The sequence below is a fragment of the Cadophora gregata genome, assembly GCF_030347475.1.
Source record: "Cadophora gregata isolate MNR1 chromosome Unknown scaffold_5, whole genome shotgun sequence".
NCBI classification, from domain to species: Eukaryota; Fungi; Ascomycota; class Leotiomycetes; order Helotiales; family Ploettnerulaceae; genus Cadophora; species Cadophora gregata.
This window is the reverse complement of record NW_026695928.1, coordinates 500,157-517,782: the sequence shown is the minus strand read 5'-3', so window position 1 is coordinate 517,782 and position 17,626 is coordinate 500,157. Positions and strand designations below refer to the sequence as shown.

Below are 17,626 nucleotides of genomic sequence, written 5' to 3'. Positions count from 1 at the left end.
TTCTTCATTTCGTCACTTGTATGGCACGTGCAGCTGAATATTAAAATATCTCGTCACCATCCATATGTTTAGTAGTAAGCAACACAAACACAAAATCTTGCTGTCAGAATAACTGGAAAGTGTAGGGTGTCCTACAAGACATCCACAAAGGAGCTATGAGAAATGGTGCTATTGTAAATTGGCGAGGTCAAATTAAAGTAAACAATAGCCAAGACCGACCCACTTAAACCCAACACTTTGATATGTAAGACTGATAGCTTTAATTTATAGCTAGTATCAAGCTTTACAATACGTACTGGAAGAGAATAAAAACAACGCAGCTCAAAAATTTGTCATTCTCACCCATTCTCAATCAGCTGACTATCCAAACATCGCCTCGTTCAGTGCAGGGCCAAGGTTCGCTTCAACACGCTACGTCATCTTCACTCCCAATGAAAGCTCTGCCCGCTGTGCCCGCAGCACCGCCGTAGTTTCTTCAGATGAACATGCTGGGTCGTGTATGGAGGCAAGCTCTAGCGTTGGTGTGCTCGTCATTTCTGGGCTTCCTTCACCGTATGCTTATATTTTGCTTGATCCACTTGTTTGCAGATACTGTACTTCTGCTGCATGGGATCACAGAAAGGGACGCGGTTACGTCAATGAGGCGTATTTGAGGATTGTACGGTAAATTCCCATGTGCATGTGTGCTGTAAGCTCGTCAGGTAGAGACGATCTCATTTATCTATTGCCTCCTTCTCGACCCCTCTGATAGTTAAAAATCCAAAAACAAAACAAGACAGATAAATCTCTGAAAACTCAACGCACAGTGTCCAAGTACTAAGAACGCCATGGCATCAGTTACAGCACCACCAACAGCTGGGACGTCACTCGAACCCATACTTTCACCATCTCTACCTGCCGACTCCTTACCACCCACAGCTTGCATATCCAAGCCTCACAAAATCGAACTCGAACCCGAACTGCCACACCCTTCTCCCTCCGTAGAAGATATCTCCGGCTTCCCACGAATAAACACAGGATACATCACTGAGCCATCTGAAGACGATTCAGAGGCCGATGTAGCGGCATATCCATATCCAAATTCAAGTTCAAATAGGAGTCCAAGCCCAAGGAGAAGTGCAGATCCGTTTGCCTCACAAAGAAGTGGGGGGGGAATTGAAGGGAATCCGTTTAGATTCGACGCAAGAGAGAGGAGTGAGGCAGGTGATGGAGGAGACGATGAGGGGCCAAGGCCGGAAAGAGCATGTGGAAAGCAGGCTAGGAGGCTGGGTGATGAAAGTGGTGTGTATAATTCAAGATGGAATGTTTTGAAGGAGCTTAGGCTAATTCATGCTGCGAAGATGTCTCAAAAGCCACGCCAAGTCGGATACAACATTCAAATGAAAGTAGGTTGACTACACCGAGCAGTCAAGACAAAGATGACACGAAGAGTCCTGAGGGAGATAGCAAACGCCATTCTGGAGTCTTTGAGAAGGGATGGGCAAAAATGACTGGGAGAAGCAGTAAAGGGGGGAACGACTAAGCTACAGGAAGTAACGCAGTAGTGCAACATCACCAGCACATGAGTCGGAATTGGGAAGAAGTTACAAGAAATGGATCAAAGGGCGTTATGGAGTTTGGAAGAGCGAAGCAGGATTAGGAGTGATTTGATTTGCCTTTTTCGTCCCTTTTTCTGATACGCTTGGCGTTGCGTTCTCCTCAAGATACCACTAGTTCCTATACAGTACATACAAAGAGCCATCGTTCGCTCCTGATCTCAAAGCCCAGTCACAGGCGCATTCATCACTTGCATATGAAAGCAATAAAGTCCCCGCCGTAAAAACGCCATCCTATGCACAAGCTGAATCCAGCCTCCAGATTATGTCCAAACTCCATGATGCTCTCGTGATTCCTCAAGAAACCTAATCGTCGTCCATACCATCTACATCGATTGCATCTGGATTAGAAGCTACAACCGCAGCAGCTTCTTTAATATTTCCTCCTTGAGGCCCTGTGCTCGCTGCAACGAAACCCACAGGAGCTCTAGCCTCTCTCTCCAATGCAGCCATGGCATCAGCGCGTTCCTCGTCCGTCTCGCCTTCTGGCTGGGCTTGGCTTCGAGCCAAAGCTTGCGAAGCAATGAAATTGACATCGGTATTGTACTGTGCTTGTACGCTTCGCTTGATACGCAACATCTCCTTGAAAGTATCCTCGTTTCCGTGCTGCACCTCGAAAGATTCCCACTTCTGCCAGAAGTCGGGGCTGGTACGTGGATCGCAGAATTGTGACGCATGACCGTAGATGGCTCTTGCACGGTCGATTTCGCCGAGCCGCTTCTCCATATCTGCGAATTTCAGACACATATCCCGAGCATCCTTGTCTGGTAGTGCCGCGATGGCACGCTCGTAGATTGGTCTTGTGGAGGGTAGTCCAAAGTTTGAGGCGGACTTTGTGATGTAGAAGTTGAACATGTCTGCTCGGTCCTCGTCCGAGACAGCTCGTGTCGCCCGTTCGTAAATCCGCATGGCGTGTCTTGCGAGGCCTCTCTCCTCTTCCAAGTTCCCGTACATCAAGTACAATACTTTGGCAAACTTTGGTGGACAGCCTTCTACGGCTTGCTCGAACAGATCTCTCAGTCGCTCGATACCGATCTTTCGATCAACTGCTTTGGTCAAGTACAGATTCCACAGTTCGAAGGCGACTGGGTAGCTGAACAGGTCCAGACCTCTCTCGTAGATTTTGAAAGAGTCCTCAAAATACTTGTTCTCTTCCATGAGATTGGCATAGTTGACCACGGTTTGTGGTGTAGCGATTCGAAGCTCGAATATCCTCTCGTAGACTTTCTTGGTCTCCTCCAAAGTGCTGACACTCTCGACAAGGTCAACGTAGAAACTCCAGAGCTTCCAACTCTTGTGGACTCTCTGTTGAGGAGAAAGCGTTTCGTCGAAGTAGTCGACGGTCGAACGTTTCGGCGCTTGAACTGCCTTTGCCATGATCTTTACAGCCTCATCAAAGTTGTCGTTCCTCAACTCCATCTCAGCCCATTCAATCCACATATCAGCAAGCTCTGCCACTGACTTAAAAGGAACTTTCACAGCTTTCTCCATAATGACCCTTGCATTGCGGATGTCTCCGCCCTTTTCATAGAATTTGGCGTAGTTGGCCCATAGTTCGTGGAATCGGCCCACTGCTTTCTTGGGTTGCACAGCAGCAATCGCATCCGTATATGCTTGCACCACTTCGACCTTATTATCACCCCATAATCCAATCCGAACGTTCCATTCCGAAACATTATTGGGGTTTTGCCGCAGTAGCACATCGTTGATCAAGAATGGTCGCCGGTCCATCAGCTGCTCAAATCGCATCATACGGATGTCGAGATCGAAGTCCAAATTCTCGTCCACAATTCCCTTGTCAGACCGAGCTGCAGCATCGTCCATCAGTTGGCCAGTAATGGCCTCTTCAAACTCGACGTACGCGTCAAAGATGAGGGTGAAATCACGAACAGTCATGACGGTGGTAATTCCCTCCTCAAAGATATCGCGGGCCTTTTCAAAGTTTCCTCGTTTGATCCAGTATGTTGCCAAAGCGGACCACAACTGACCCCTCTGATCCGCAAATCGGTCGATTCCGCTGCGAATAATTTTGTCCACATCGATTCCCACTTCATCCCCCGTTTCAACGGTTTTCGCATGACCAACAATAAGGTCAACCATTTCAATCCACAGCTGATAGTGCCCCTTGCTGTTCTTGCTGCGGAATTTCGGGTTGTTGAGGATGTCCATGTACTTCTTCACAGCGTCCGTGTAGTGACCCATCTCAACAAGCAGCTCGATGTAGTCTTCCACGTCCTCTGGATGGATTTGCATGTATCTTCGCCAGATCTTGACCGCGGTCTGGCCGGACGCCGAGTTTGCGAAAGGCCGGTACAACGCCCATATGCGATTATGCTGGGTCATGGGCAGCGCTCGGAGCGCACGATCGAAGGTTCGACGAGTGAGAGTAACAATCGGTTGGAGTAATAAGAATGATAGGTACATCTCCCATATCCGCGGCATTTTGTTGAGAAGGATGAGAGCTCGCTCGTACAGGGCATTAACTTTCGCATACTCGGATTTGTAGATTGCTGGATTTAGCTTCCCCAGGTGTTTCATTCGGAGGGTTAAATACTATTGTATGTTAGCCATAAGGTCGAATACGACTGAGGAGAATTGTTCGTACCATCTTCCACAGCTTGAAAGATCGTGGGAGCTGTCGACAAGCTCGCTCCAGGACGAAAGCTTGTTCGAGGAGGGTGCCATGCTGAAACTTGAACTCGATGTATGCCAGCCATGGTTTGGTGCTTCCAGGGTCTCGGAGGATATCTTGCTCGTAGATTGTATCTTCTTCGGACTGTAAAAGCGTCAGCGATTCCGTTTGTTCCGCAAGGTTCGTCTTGCTTACAATAAGATATAAGTCTGCTTTGGCCCGAGACAGCTTCGATTTCGAGACGCTGGGAGCAGCCATGATTGGCAGAAGCTCACCAGGCATTCTCTGCCTGCTATGAGATACTGCAACAATCTGCGAATAAAATAGAAGAGAAGAAGGACGAGTGAAGAGAGAGGTAGCACTGTCGCGCTCCAAGTCGCGAACGAGTCTCAAGAGAAATCAAAGTTAGCTTAGTTGCCTGGCAGCCTTATCCCGCCGCAAGGCCGAACTGTCTTGTCAATGAGGTGGGTCTATCAAGTGGGAGCTTCAACCAACAGCTTATCGGCAGCTGCCATCGTACTACAATTCACAGCCTTCTTTGCTCTCTTCTCAGTCATATCGTAACGCGACTTACTTGATAAGTGGCAAATTGGCTTGAATCAGCAAATACATCAACATGTCTGGAGCAGCCGTACGAACAGTAACTGCCCTGCTTCAGCTCCCAGCTAACAGCTTTACAGAATCGAGAGGCTGTCTTCCCAACCCGTCAATCCTTGGGATTGATGAAAGCTAAGCTCAAGGGAGCTCAGACTGGTCATGACTTGTTGAAGAGGAAGAGTGAAGCTTTGACAAAGTATGTACATATGGAAATGTTATTGACCCATAGCTAATCAACTCTTGCAGGCGTTTCCGAGGTATTTACCAGGCCATACCACCAAGAACCGGGGTCTAATTTTATGCAGAAATCACCAGACGTATTGATGAGGCCAAACGGAAGATGGGAAGGGTTATGCAGATTGCCGCGTTTTCGTTGGCAGAAGTCACATATGCAGTGGGAGGGGATATTGGGTATCAGGTCCAGGAATCTGCGAAATCAGCACGATTCAGAGTACGAACGAAGCAGGAGAACGTTTCCGGGGTATTCTTGCCAGCATTCGAGAGCTATACGACTGAAGGCAACAACGACTTCGGTTTAACTGGTCTTGGAAAGGGTGGGCAGCAGGTACAAAGATGCAGGGAGACATATGCCAGAGCTGTGGAAACACTGGTAGAGCTTGCAAGTCTGCAGGTATGTTGATCTTGTCGTGGACCAGAGTTGAAGACTGACTCGGTAGACTGCATTTGTTATTTTAGACGAAGTCATCAAGGTTGTCAACCGGAGAGGTAAGTCGGAGTGTTCTCTATTGCCTTGGTTCATCACTAACTTCTATAGTTAACGCCATGTAAGCTTGTCCACCAAGACAGCCTCTATATAAATTAACAGGAAACAGCGAGCATGTCATCATTCCACGAACCGAGAACACCATCAAATGTGAGTCTGTCGAGCTTCCCAGATTTACGTCCCTAACAGTATTAGATATCAACTCCGAGCTTGACGAATTGGACAGAGAGGAGTTCTTCCGATTGAAGAAGGTACAAGGCAAGAAGCAGAGAGATACAGCGGTTCAAGATGAAGAAATGAGACTCAGACGGGAGGCAAAGGAAGCTGCTGCTGCTGGTAAGGACAAAGGCAGCGACAAGGAGAATGAGGGTAGCGGGGACATATTGGGCGAGTCAGAAGATACGGATATCATCTTCTGATCAGGACATCTGCATTCTTGTTTTAAGTACTTATTTCACGGACATCATGTAGCATTAGCGTCTGGAAGGATTGGGGCGAAAGCATTCATTGCTAATTTTTCCCACCAACGCCACAGGACGAATCGAAGACATCATACAAATTCTACATCTATTGTCTTTGATATGTGACCTTCATGACCTGTCCGTCACCCAATGCCATACCTGCCGTATTCTCTTTCGCGCTAATGGCGCCCGCCTCACCATCGTACTCCACGAAAGCAATTCCCCTACGACCTGGTACCAATCTTACTTCTCTGAAGCCCTCAAAGCGACCAAATATAGAAGTCAGAGCATCGATATCGTAATCCTCGGGAAGGTTCTGCAAGAAGAGAATCTTGTTGGGAGGTAGGTACTCGTCGGGGATGACGGCTGCTGCACCAGCATTCGTGGACTTGAGACCAGCGCCACGAGTAGCTTTGATAGGTCTTGCGCCAGCATCTGGAGCCATACCTGCGGGGGCAGTGTGCTTGAGTCTCTTCTGCTCCTCTGCTTGCTCGGCGGCCTTCTTCTTGTCTATCCACATGTTAGCCATCATCCTTGCCCCCATCACCAAAATATAGAAACCATACCCTTCTCCGCAAGTCTTCTCCTCTTATGGCTCTCCAGCTCCTCATCACCTGCAGTGCGCTTCACAAAAGCATCACTCCTCGTCTTCGCGAACGCCAGCTGCATCGGCTTGCCAAAGAGGTCAAAACCCTGGACATCCTCAATACACTTCTGCGCGCTCTCGACATTATCGAAAACTACGAATGCCTGGCCCTTCGCCTTCAAGTTCGTCTTCGCGACTACATCGATAATTTCGCCGTACTCAGAGAAAAGCTCTTTCAAAGCATCAATGAGCTCGCCGGGCTTGATACGCTCTTCGAGATTGCGGACGTACACGCTGCGATTCGTTAGTGCCTGGACTGGAGAAACGGGGTGTACGTGTCGGAGTGCAATGACACGTACGTTGCGTTTGGTGGTGGGCCACCAGCTGGGAGTTGGGATGCCATTCTTGTCGTGTTGGATAGTTGACAAGGCGGAGAGGTTGAGTTTGGACCTTCAGCCTTGGGATTTGGAAGTCTGTCGGCAAAACTTCGGCTTTGCTGTGCCGATATTTACTTTCCGCTCTGCTTCTTCCCGACTTTCGCTAATTTTCAGTTATGGGGAAGAGATGATGCTCTCTATGGTTGGAACAATCAAGGTCAGTACTCGTGAACTCAGGTGAGTTGCTCAAGCCCATCAGCAAATGCGACTTCAATGATGAATCGGCACTCCAGAAATGCGAGGTTCCAACACACGGTCTCTTCACTGACAACACAGCCCAACGCTTTGTATGCTTTAATCAACAAGACAACTCCTTTTAAGTGCGTGGAGTCTGCTGTATCGATTGTTTTTCAATGTTTGACTCCTTCTTCGTCCACTCTCAATAGAAGTTGCGACATTGCGTCAATGACTCTTGAAACACATCACCAACCTCTTTTTCCTATCCAAGAGAATTATTCCGCGTGCTTCATCGCTTTTTGTCCCCATTCTATAAGGTCTTTAACAAATTGTTGTACATAGGACTTCACGTTGATTTTGCCACCTGCGCTTCATACGCTCGGTAACTTAAGCTGGTTGCTTCTGCTTTAACTGAAGGAACGGCTCGCCGAAGATCCACCAGAATTGGCAACAATTTTGAAGAGATACAACAATCCACAGTATCAGAACAGCCTTGCAGTATCTTTAAAGTATTTTCAAGGTATTTTAAAGCAGTATTTACTTCTCAAACCTCAGACCACGATGCTACGCTTGCCCTTCTTCGAAATCCACGTCTTTCACGCAAGGCCACTGCTCATACTTCTTCTAGCATCTCCTCGATCCTTTGGAATAACACACCTTCCCAAATCCCGTAACCCACTTCGTTCAGATGAACATGATCATCCAAATGCTCCTCCTTTATCAAAGTTGGTGGTTCCAACCATCCCACCCTTTCTCCAAGTCCCGACTTCTCCACCAAACCTTTCAACTTCCCATTTGTATCCCCCACGCAGTCATCTAATACATCCTTCCTCTCAAACAGCCCACAGATAAGCACCTTACTCTGTGGTGTCACCTCACAAAGTGCATTCACGAGCAGGCCATACGCCTCGACATCGGCATCTTTCACCGCTTTCTTTTTCCCCAGATCGTTCGTCCCCATCATCAAAACCCAGACTTTGATATCAGTCGGGAGGTATGGCAGCATGATGAGGAATCGGTAGATGACATTGGAGATTTTGTCACCGCCGCAGCCAGCGTTGAAAGAGGATGACAGATGGGCAGTCTGGGTGGATGATCCGGTGGTGAGGAAGCGCTCGATCATGGAGTCGCCGAAGAGAACGATTGAGAGGGATGCTGTGTTCTTGAGAATTGGCAGATGTGTTTCGTGGCATGTTTTATGAGACCGATCTTTGAATTTCGCGAGAGTGGTGAGTTGTTTGACAAGATCTTGTGGAAGTTTTGGTTTTTCCGCTACATCTTCTGGGGACGACATGATGCTTTTGTCTAATTTGTTGAACTGAAAGTTTATTGCTACGGTATGCTTCCGATGGGCGCTGGTCTCAGAAATTCATGAGACTGAAGTTGCTTTTTGGGAAGAACATGAGTTTTCCGGTGAAGTGACTCATACGGTCAAATATATGCCAAGCTCTTGGTCTGCATGATGAACTGTAAGCCTTCTTCAGCGACGCTGAATCCTGTAGGTGTTCAAGGAAAACGATGATATGTGTATATTGCTCAAGGGCGTGTAAGAAGCATGATGGGTTCAAAAGTTGTCTTAGCTGAAGACTAGCAGGAGGTAAGCGAAAGCTTATTTCATTGTTTACTTCCAAATTAAGCAACCAAAGCTGAGACCGATGCCATTCCTGGATAATGTACCAGAACGCAAGATGAACCCTCTGGTATGTTTTGTAGCATTTAGCCCTCCAATTTATAAATTCTTAAATGAGGAAAGGCACGAATGACATCTTCATTTCGCAAGTGCTGAGGACCAGTATTCAGCGAAAACGAATTTGTATTAATCTTAGTTTTATCTCCTTGTGCTCGGGGAGCCGTCGACGTATTCGTGAATGGATAATAGAATATCATTTCATGCTTCCATCGCTGAGGAAAACTTCAACGCTGCTGTACAGACAACATCAACCATAACACTTGCATTATCCCAGCTCGATGTTACATCCCTCAGTGATAGACATCACCAAAGTGATCCTCTGCTTCTCCACACCTGTAAGCTCGACCTTTTCTCCTTTTGGAAGCTTGATAGTCGGAAACCTTTCGACGATCCGAGCAACGACATATGCTGCCTCGACAAGAGCAAAGTCCACTAAGATTGGTCAAATTCATTTAATTTCCTATATACTGGGAAGAGATCATTACTTCCCAGACATATCCTCGGTCCACCGTTGAAGGGTAAGTATCCCCATTTGGCGTTCGTCTCGTCATGATTCAGCGGCATGTCCTCGTCCCAACGTTCCGGTCGAAACAGATCGGCATCCATGCCGTACAGATCAGGACGTCTATGCATGGTGTACACGCTGTAGGCTACTGCGGTACATTCGGGCACAAGAAGAGGAGATTTTCTATCGGGTCCACCACCTGTTGGGAGGATAGTCGTTCTTAGTGTCGTACGAGTGTTGACAGGGACCGATGGATAGAGGCGGAGAGCTGAATCTGTCGGTATTAGTGAAAGATTGAGGGGCTATCTGACTCACTCTCTTTGAGTATGTTCTGAAGGTACTTCATATTTCGGAGGTTGCTGCGACTCCACTCAAGGTCTCCTTGTGCGGCAATTTCTGATCTCAGTTTTTCCAACACCTTTGGATGTCGGACAAGTAGAAAGCTATGGCAACCCATTAGCCAGGAGATTCCATTGAGGGACCATGGATTTCATACAAAACCCACGAGAGTAGGCAAGCAGTAGTGTCACGTCCCGCCGTCATGACATTGATGGTCTGACTTCTCAGCACCGTCTTGTCCGGTGTTTTCTCGCCCATGGCACGCAAGAAGATGCATTCCCTTCGACTTCCGAAAGAATTTTTAACTAGATTACGGTCGATGATTTTGTCCGCAAAATCATGAACTTTCTTACATGCCTCTCGAAATCTCTTCCCATCAATAAGCCAGTAAAGGTCGAGGAGGCGAAAACCCTTTGCAACATATTCCTGTGCGATATCAAAAGACTCAGCAAATGCGTTCTCATCTCTTGACTCGTGCAATTTCAAACTCTCAATGGACTTGCCGAACAAAAACTCAGTCGTCACGTCGAGGGTCAAACAAAAGAACAGAGGTTGCAAATCGATGACACAGCCTCCCGTTGGTATAGAGTTCAACAAATTGTCAGTAGCGTCTTTGAACATGTTCAAGTTCGAGTATTCCCTGACGTGGAATTGCGGTCTCAGCATTTCTCGTGATTGCTTCCAGGCGTCTCCATCCTAATTGAAGATCCCATCGCCGAAGAAAGGGAATGTTATCTCTCGACGCGGACCCATTGCGAAATCTGCATGTAGAGGTAAGATCATTTGGTTCCAAGCTTTAAAAGTATCTAGTGACTTGCCTTTGAAATTGGTTGACAGAATGGCCTCTATGTTAGCAGGATCAACCGTTCCAAATGCTTTTGATCCGAGGAAAACGTGCTCCAAGGTATTGCCAGTCTGTCTGAAATGGAAAAGGAATAATTCCATGAGCCGGGATTCTGTATTTGCCCTGAAAGTCTGCTCGAGTCGATCGATACCAAAGGGTCTTTGGTTTTTTAGCCTTGGCGGAGGAAGACATCCGTGTTGAATTGCAAGCTTGCTATCAGCCTGAACCGATCGCATTAGAAACGAGAATATATGGAGGGCATATTCACGTACTTGACGCTCTTTCCGCCTTTTGTAGACATGGTAGGTGATGGGGATTACTAGAGGGATCAATAGCAGTATTCGCAAAGATAGGTCTTCCATTTCAACCCTGAGATGCGTAATGCTGAGATAACCGAACTGGTTGTCGGAGAAAATAAGTCGTAGTTTGATCTCTGGCAAAGACTAGATCTATGAGAAAGGAAGTTTGCTACTGCTAAAAAACAAACAAACATGGGATTCGACCATAAATAGTCGGCTTGAATCTCCCGTGGTTGAAGTCGGCGTGGGCTCGACCCAAGGACCTGATCTAATTGGTCTAGGGCCACGGAGCATGTGTTGGTCGATATTCTCATCCCTTACTCACCGTGTTGGAAGATAGATGCGTGACCTGACTTTGGGCATTTTTGACCACGACCACAATCCAATTGTAATGGAATCTAATACATCTCAAAGAAGTCATCAAACAGTGGAGAATAGGTATCCAAAGGAGAGTTGGCCTTCCTCGTAATGCCCGAACCCCACTCGGAACCGGATTCTGGCCAGATAAAGAACGTTGCTTGGAATGTTCACGAACATCCCGTTTCTCTGAGCTTTGTTCTCCTTTGAGAGTTCTACCCGACTTACAATACTCGATTCTATACACTAGGGGTGTCATTTGAGATCAACTGAGCGCGATCGTGCCCATGGCTTGCACATGTCATTTACAAGGTGCGCTCTCCTTTTCGGGCTCGCTTAGCAAAAATCGCCACCTTCTGATAAAAACAACAAACGTCAGTTCTCATTCCGCAGCAGGCTGGAGACTTGGTCTTCCCTTTGAGTGGCCCGATTTTAAATGTAAGAGGATAATGTGATTATTCCAAGACGCCTCAGAGAACAATACAAGGGCCTCACATTAATCACTCGTAGTCCGCCGTAGCGACAGTGCATGCAAAGTCACGATTCATTTACTGAATAGAACTCCTTCAACGCAAAACTTACATCACTCGTTCCTGGAAATGCCATGTTACTCGCTCCGAATTTTCGAATTGAATCTACTCTCCCCTTCCCTTCCCTCACTCCTACTCATTCCCGCCACGCTCCCTCTCTCAAAACCATATCCTACCTCAACATTCCACTCTACAGCATCATCAAACCCTCACCCTCGCCCTCCCCCTCCTACATGACCACCCCCCCTCGCCCTCCCAACAAGCACCACCACTCAAGCCCTCCCCACAACCGTAAAAGTCGGCAACGCAACAGTCTGCGAAATCGTAGTCGTCACACCAGCCGAAGCCGCAAGCGTACAAAGGCGAATCTATCTCACCACAATCAGTATATATTCAGTTTCCTTTCCCCCATTTTCGGGCGCTAGCTATCCTGCAGCTGAATATTCAAACACTCGCACTGTCGAAAAGAGGCAAACTTACAACCCCACCACTAACCAAGCAGCAATACCCAGTCGTCGGTGCGGCACAGGTGAAATCTGTTGAGGGCCCTGTTATGGGACTACCTGGTTTAAATTATGATGTTAGTTTTATGTTTCTATGTTTCGTCTCCTTTGAAGTGAGTCGCCGAGGTTAATGACTAAGTGATTGATTGATTGATTGACCACGGAAATGGCGAGACGGGAGACATACATCCAGCACCAGCTGAAACGCAACACTGCGCAGTGAGTTGTCTCGAGCAGGAGTAGTGTGCGTTTTGTCCTGCAACGAGGGTGGAAAGGGCAAGTGTGAGGGCTGTGAGGGTTGTTGGGAAGTGCATTTTGAAGATTGAAGGTTGGGTCTGAGCTTCAGATTGGTTATTGAGGTTTAGACTTGGGGTTGGAAGTAAAAGGTAATTGGGGCCAAGGAGTTATGAGGTTTGGTTTGTAGATATGTAAGGATAGGGACATCCAGATTGACCTTGAGGACTAGGAGCTCAGTATTTATACATTTCTCATCTCTCACCTCCCTTCTCTCACAGAGTCGCAGCTAGCAATCGGCCTCGTACCTTTCTCTCCTCACGTACAGAAGAATTCCTGTGCCACACACATCCAAAGAAACATCACTACAAGCCCAGGAAGAGTTCGTCCTCCCCCGATACAGTAAGTCACAGCGTAAGAATAACGGCACATGAAATGACGAAAAATCCGGTACCCTTACGAAAGAGCGAATCCCGTACTGAAGATGACAAGACTTGTTTACGACGAATCGGAAGATTCCCATCTTGCTTGTACAAGAAACCGAAATCGAGTAGGTAAGTTAAATCTTACTTAACTTGGTTCAATTCTCAAGAATCTGAAACTCTCATTCGTAACTCCTGAATCTCCATCAACCATTGACCTTCTCGCCCTCGTGAAAGGTATCCCCAGTCCCCTATTCCCTTCTCTCTCAAATCATTTCCCTGGTCTTGTTTCTTTTCCTAGTTACTTCTTTCCCTCTATGATTGGGTGAGGAGTAGGATGGTGCGCTGACATGACATGACATGACATGAGATGACCCGACCCGTCTAAGCTTGACTTGCCCTGACTTCGACCCTGGTTGTGTTCAGTAAGTACGAATACTCGGTAACGAAACAAAACAGAACGTGCGGCGAGGTCTCGGTTGTCGTGTTTCCCTTTTTGGGTTGGTTTTTTGTTGATATGCTGTACTGAGAAAGGGCTCGATGGAAAACGGATGAGGTTTTCCAGCTCAAGGAGTCTCATGGAATACACGAAGGAAGATAAGGTAGAGGATGCTTGTATTCGTGTGTCATTGACTGTTGGGTCAAGCGGTATTGATGATTCTGTGAGGACTTTGTATTCTTAACTATTGTACTCGAGTCACGGTTCGACTATGTGAACCATATAAAGATGAGACCAGGAGGTGTGTAATGCTCACCGTTACACAAAATACCACCACCAGTCGCAGCCTGGATTTCCAAACCGTATTTCCAATCTCCATCCAATGATCACAAGACCTTCCAATCCATTCCCATCCAAACCATAGCCAACCAACCATACCCTCCAAACCAACCCTCGCCAAAACGCCAACGCTAAAACCCAGACTTTTTAATCCTCATACACCACCCAATTAACCACCGATTCACAAATTCCATTACCACGCCCCAAACCTACCTACAAACTCCCCTCCTCCTCATTCCCCGGAATCCGCTCCTCCTCCCAGCTAAACCTATTCTCCGCCGGCTGCGGCACATGCACCAAATCCTCGCCATCCAACCTCCTCCTGCTCCCCCACGGATCCAACATGGACATATTCCGACTCAGCATGGAACTCCCATTCTCATCTCTCAGCTGCGTCCTCGCTTCCGTGCTATTACTATTAAGTGACGAAACAGGATCTGTGTTCGCACCAGCTGATCCAGCAGAACCGGACCCCGATGCAGAGTTTGAGCCTGAGTTGGAGCTCAGTGCGATAGGAGAGACGATATTAGTGCCTCCACTGCCGCTACCGTACAAGTCTTCGGATTCATGTTCTGTGAAGTGGCTGCCGAGCGAACTATTCGTCCCGACACCAGGCTCCGTAGCCAGCGTCTCCTCCGCTCTCACTGTCCTGCCATCAGGTCCGATAACTTTGGGTACCACACGTGGAAGCTGGACGTTGTCAGGTAATCGCCCGGCGTAGACGACATTAGCGGGGTTGAGATTGAAGCGGCGGTATGTGGGCGGTGGCCCTGTGGGCGACGTAGGCGTGGATACGAAGCCGGGACTCACAGGTGAAGTTGGCCCGCTTATGGTGAGGGAGCCGTGAGAGTGTGATTCGTTCATGGGGCTTACAAGGGGACTGTCGGTACCAGGGGACTCGGGAGCTCGGTAGTGTGCTACTTGAGAAACATCTGCGTCGCTCTTCTCCACGGGATATGTTTCTCTGGCTGATGAGGAGAGAGCGAACGCAGCGGCTTGTTGTCGCTCTAATTTCCTTCTTGCGCGCTCGTAGGCGGAGATGTTGGCGGAGTCTTGGGTGGAAGATCCACGCTCGGTTGTGCCGTCTAGAGAGCCGGTTCCTGTTGACTCGGAGTCGAGTTCTGCTGGTCCTAGAGGAGCAGGGAGCTCGAATCGTTCATGAGTGGCATCGGCGCCGACTTCCGTGGGATAGGATGAGGAACCACTGGCTTCGTGAACACCAGTTGGGGGTGGACGGTTGCGGTTGAGAAGGCGGGCGAGAAGACTTCGTTGGGGTTGATCAGGAGAGAGAGGTTTCTCGGAGTCGGTGTCTTTGCCTTTCCTCTGGCGTTTGCGGCGGCAAAGGAAGAATATGACGAAGGCGACAAGGGCGACTAGCAGGACGGCACCAATTGCTATACCTGCTATAGCACCAGCTGAGAGTTTTGATCCTGATTCCTCTGGGAGACCAGAGAATGTGGAGTCAGGAGGTGGGGTGATAGATACGATACTAGTGTTCCCCACCGAGTCTGCTGGGTGGATGGCTTGGTGGACTGAGAACGTGTTGCGTTCATAATCTGTGATAACGTATGCTTCTTGTAGAAATGCTCGACCAATGGTATACTGGGCTTCGTTTTGTGCCTGACGAAGTGGGAAGTAATATTTCGTCGAGTTTGCGTCTCCAAAATTAGTGAATGGGATTGCCGGATATGTAAGTTGCAAATCGAATGCTGCATATGGTAATGTAATATCCACTGAAGTTGGTGTTGACGAAATATCAGAAAGACTGAATGTAAATGAGAGTGAAGAAGCACCGAGAGTGTCGTGCTGAGATAGATTGCCGTCGAAGGTATACAGATTGAGGGTGGTGTTGTAAGTCAAACCCAAGCTCTGGGCGAACCTCTCACAGACAGCTTGAGGCAGCCATAAGTAAGGCGTTGAGCTGTCGATGATGGCGGATACGCGATCAGTAGCGCTCAGAAGCTCTACTGGCTTAGTCCAGTTATTCGAATCTGCCGATGAAGCGACGGAAATCGAATTGACGAAAGTCAAGAGCTGCTTCCCTGCATTGAGGTTGAAAGTGATGTCGTGGGGAATGAAACGATTCGAGTCATATCCACCAAGTGTCAAAGAGTTGACTACACCTTTTTGTTCTGTTTACATCAATACGAGAACTTCAAGTCCGGGACGAATAACTCACGATACTTTGCTCCAGCGGTATATCCCCAACTATGACTAGGAACAGCTCCTACTTGTTCAACTAATGCACTGAGAGCACTCAACGGAGAAGTATTATTGAACCCGCCCGGAACTACCCCAAGACCGAACAATCCAAGCAGATATGAAGTTCCACTGATCGGGCCAGTTCCGTTGAAAGCACCGATTATTGCAGATGGGATCATAACTCCAGTACCTCCGAACGTCAGGTTGTCGAGGCCGTATTGAGCATATCCCGTATTTCCCAGTTGCTTATCTGCTCCTAGCTCGAAGAATCCTTGGTTTTGCCATGTTGAGGATTTGGAAGGGTCGAATGTTCCTCCTCTTATGAAAGAACATGTGCTGTCTGGTAGAAGTTAGTACGAGTCATTACAATGCGGAAATTCCAAACTCGACATATTCGGATGCCAAAGTTATGATCCCAGTATGCCGATTTCCATGCCCAGCAGCCCTCTGCACAACTTCTTTCCTCGAGAGTTTCGTGCATATCGAATTCCAAGTAGAAAATCAACTCACCACCAGCACCACAGCCTCCAGGCCCTACAACCCAAGTCTCCGAGCTCACAGTACTAACCATAACATCCACCCACTGCAACGGATCGCCCACCCGAATCGAAATAGCAGACCAAGTCCCATCATCGCCGTACCTATAAATTCCCCCATTAGCTTAAGTCCGAACATCCCCCCTCTCCACATACTCCCCCCCTTCGAAAACAAAGAACTGTAGAACTCCACTCCACTCCACCTCCAGCAAACAAACTCACCAATTCGCAGACGGCGGAACACTCAACGCCTTGACCGTCGTCTCCGCCGCCGCAGACGTAATGTCCACGCCCTCAACGCCGCGCAAACATATCGACAGCGAGAATGCCGCAGCAAGACTCCTGACCTTCCACCGAGAATCCATGGTCGATTTACCGTACTTTCACGGGGCGGTAGAGGGGCGCATCTCAAGTCTGGCTTCACAGGACGGTACGGTAACGAACAAACGAATGTGCGTCGCGACGTGCTGCGTTCTATGTTCACATTGAATTGTTCAGTAGGACCGGAAAGGATATTGTCGAGGTTGAAGTGGAGTCCTGCGAGCAGTACTGTACGGAGTAAAGTTGTCGGCCAGAGTTTCTGGGGTCAGACTCCCGTCAGCACTGGACACTAGGTAGACAGCCCTGGAGGAAAGCACAAGAAAAAGTGGTGCGCTACCCACCCACTACAGTAACGGTTCCTGGGATGGGAAAGCAGGCTGTAGCCTGAGAGGGGAACACGGCACGCTGGGGAGGGGAGGGGAGGGGAGAGCTGGTGCTGGTGGTGGTGGTGGTGGGGAGACCCCTGTCCTAGTCCGCGCGGAGATGTGCGGATTACCTACCCAGCGAGCCAGTCCAGCTACTGCATAGCACTTTCCTGGAAGTGGATTGGCGCTGGGCCAGGATGATCGGCATCTGCGAAAGAGGGCTGTTTGGCTGTTTTTTTTCTCTTGAGTTTCTCTTGGGTGCGATACGATACGAATAATGGAATGAAGAATGCGGCGAGGCTGGCTTCAGCCCTGTGGATGGATGTGTGCTACAGTATCCAAGCCACGGGCATGGCGTACCTGTGGAGTTGAGATGGGATGGGTTTTGGGTTGGTGGTAGGATGATGACAATAATTTTGAAAGTCAACAAGGAAGAACTCCAGGAGCTGTGGATCAGATGCTTGCAAGATTCGTGCACGGTTCTGCGACCCG

At 48.3% G+C, this 17,626-nt stretch overlaps 8 protein-coding genes across 9 annotated transcripts; 2 read left to right on the top strand and 6 right to left on the bottom strand.

The window, feature by feature from the left end:
- The first annotated feature begins 290 nt into the window (after positions 1-290).
- ONS95_010971 (uncharacterized protein) lies at positions 291-1,641 on the top strand. 2 transcript variants are annotated; one of them, XM_058504564.1, is made up of 3 exons: positions 291-701; positions 838-1,281; positions 1,341-1,641. In XM_058504564.1, the coding sequence occupies exons 1-3, from the start codon at positions 674-676 to the stop codon at positions 1,520-1,522; spliced, it is 654 nt and encodes a 217-aa protein (XP_058359120.1). In that variant the 5' UTR covers positions 291-673; the 3' UTR covers positions 1,523-1,641. The 2 variants fall into 2 exon arrangements, with proteins under 2 accessions (XP_058359120.1, XP_058359119.1); XM_058504563.1 differs by having other exon boundaries at positions 291-1,281.
- On the bottom strand, positions 1,642-4,584 carry SYF1 (pre-mRNA-splicing factor syf1). The gene is made up of 2 exons (XM_058504562.1): positions 4,423-4,584; positions 1,642-4,371 (listed from the first exon to the last, which is right to left on the bottom strand). The coding sequence occupies exon 2, from the start codon at positions 4,131-4,133 to the stop codon at positions 1,902-1,904; it is 2,232 nt and encodes a 743-aa protein (XP_058359118.1). The 5' UTR covers positions 4,134-4,371; positions 4,423-4,584; the 3' UTR covers positions 1,642-1,901.
- Positions 4,585-6,108, top strand: VMA8 (H(+)-transporting V1 sector ATPase subunit D). The gene is made up of 8 exons (XM_058504561.1): positions 4,585-4,858; positions 4,908-5,020; positions 5,071-5,081; positions 5,130-5,455; positions 5,502-5,550; positions 5,600-5,609; positions 5,658-5,698; positions 5,744-6,108. Exons 1-8 carry the CDS (start codon positions 4,844-4,846, stop codon positions 5,965-5,967), a joined length of 789 nt encoding a protein of 262 aa, XP_058359117.1. The 5' UTR covers positions 4,585-4,843; the 3' UTR covers positions 5,968-6,108.
- Positions 6,109-6,115: 7 nt separating this feature from the next.
- ONS95_010968 (uncharacterized protein) lies at positions 6,116-6,998 on the bottom strand (the record flags this gene model as incomplete). The annotated part of the gene is made up of 3 exons (XM_058504560.1): positions 6,116-6,519; positions 6,576-6,889; positions 6,955-6,998. 3 exons carry the CDS (start codon positions 6,996-6,998, stop codon positions 6,116-6,118), a joined length of 762 nt encoding a protein of 253 aa, XP_058359116.1.
- Positions 6,999-7,662: 664 nt separating this feature from the next.
- ONS95_010967 (uncharacterized protein) lies at positions 7,663-8,745 on the bottom strand. Its single transcript, XM_058504559.1, has one exon. It carries the CDS (start codon positions 8,501-8,503, stop codon positions 7,823-7,825), a length of 681 nt encoding a protein of 226 aa, XP_058359115.1. The 5' UTR covers positions 8,504-8,745; the 3' UTR covers positions 7,663-7,822.
- Positions 8,746-9,099: 354 nt separating this feature from the next.
- On the bottom strand, positions 9,100-10,873 carry ONS95_010966 (uncharacterized protein). The gene is made up of 6 exons (XM_058504558.1): positions 10,860-10,873; positions 10,562-10,808; positions 9,901-10,504; positions 9,720-9,847; positions 9,385-9,672; positions 9,100-9,331 (listed from the first exon to the last, which is right to left on the bottom strand). The coding sequence occupies exons 3-6, from the start codon at positions 10,407-10,409 to the stop codon at positions 9,165-9,167; spliced, it is 1,092 nt and encodes a 363-aa protein (XP_058359114.1). The 5' UTR covers positions 10,410-10,504; positions 10,562-10,808; positions 10,860-10,873; the 3' UTR covers positions 9,100-9,164.
- Positions 10,874-12,045: 1,172 nt separating this feature from the next.
- ONS95_010965 (uncharacterized protein) lies at positions 12,046-12,590 on the bottom strand (the record flags this gene model as incomplete). Its single annotated transcript, XM_058504557.1, has 3 exons — positions 12,046-12,141; positions 12,254-12,336; positions 12,464-12,590. 3 exons carry the CDS (start codon positions 12,588-12,590, stop codon positions 12,046-12,048), a joined length of 306 nt encoding a protein of 101 aa, XP_058359113.1.
- A 122-nt stretch (positions 12,591-12,712) lies between these two features.
- On the bottom strand, positions 12,713-17,133 carry ONS95_010964 (uncharacterized protein). The gene is made up of 5 exons (XM_058504556.1): positions 16,671-17,133; positions 16,423-16,553; positions 15,890-16,252; positions 13,688-15,842; positions 12,713-13,601 (listed from the first exon to the last, which is right to left on the bottom strand). The coding sequence occupies exons 1-4, from the start codon at positions 16,811-16,813 to the stop codon at positions 13,924-13,926; spliced, it is 2,556 nt and encodes an 851-aa protein (XP_058359112.1). The 5' UTR covers positions 16,814-17,133; the 3' UTR covers positions 12,713-13,601; positions 13,688-13,923.
- Between the last annotated feature and the right edge of the window lie 493 nt (positions 17,134-17,626).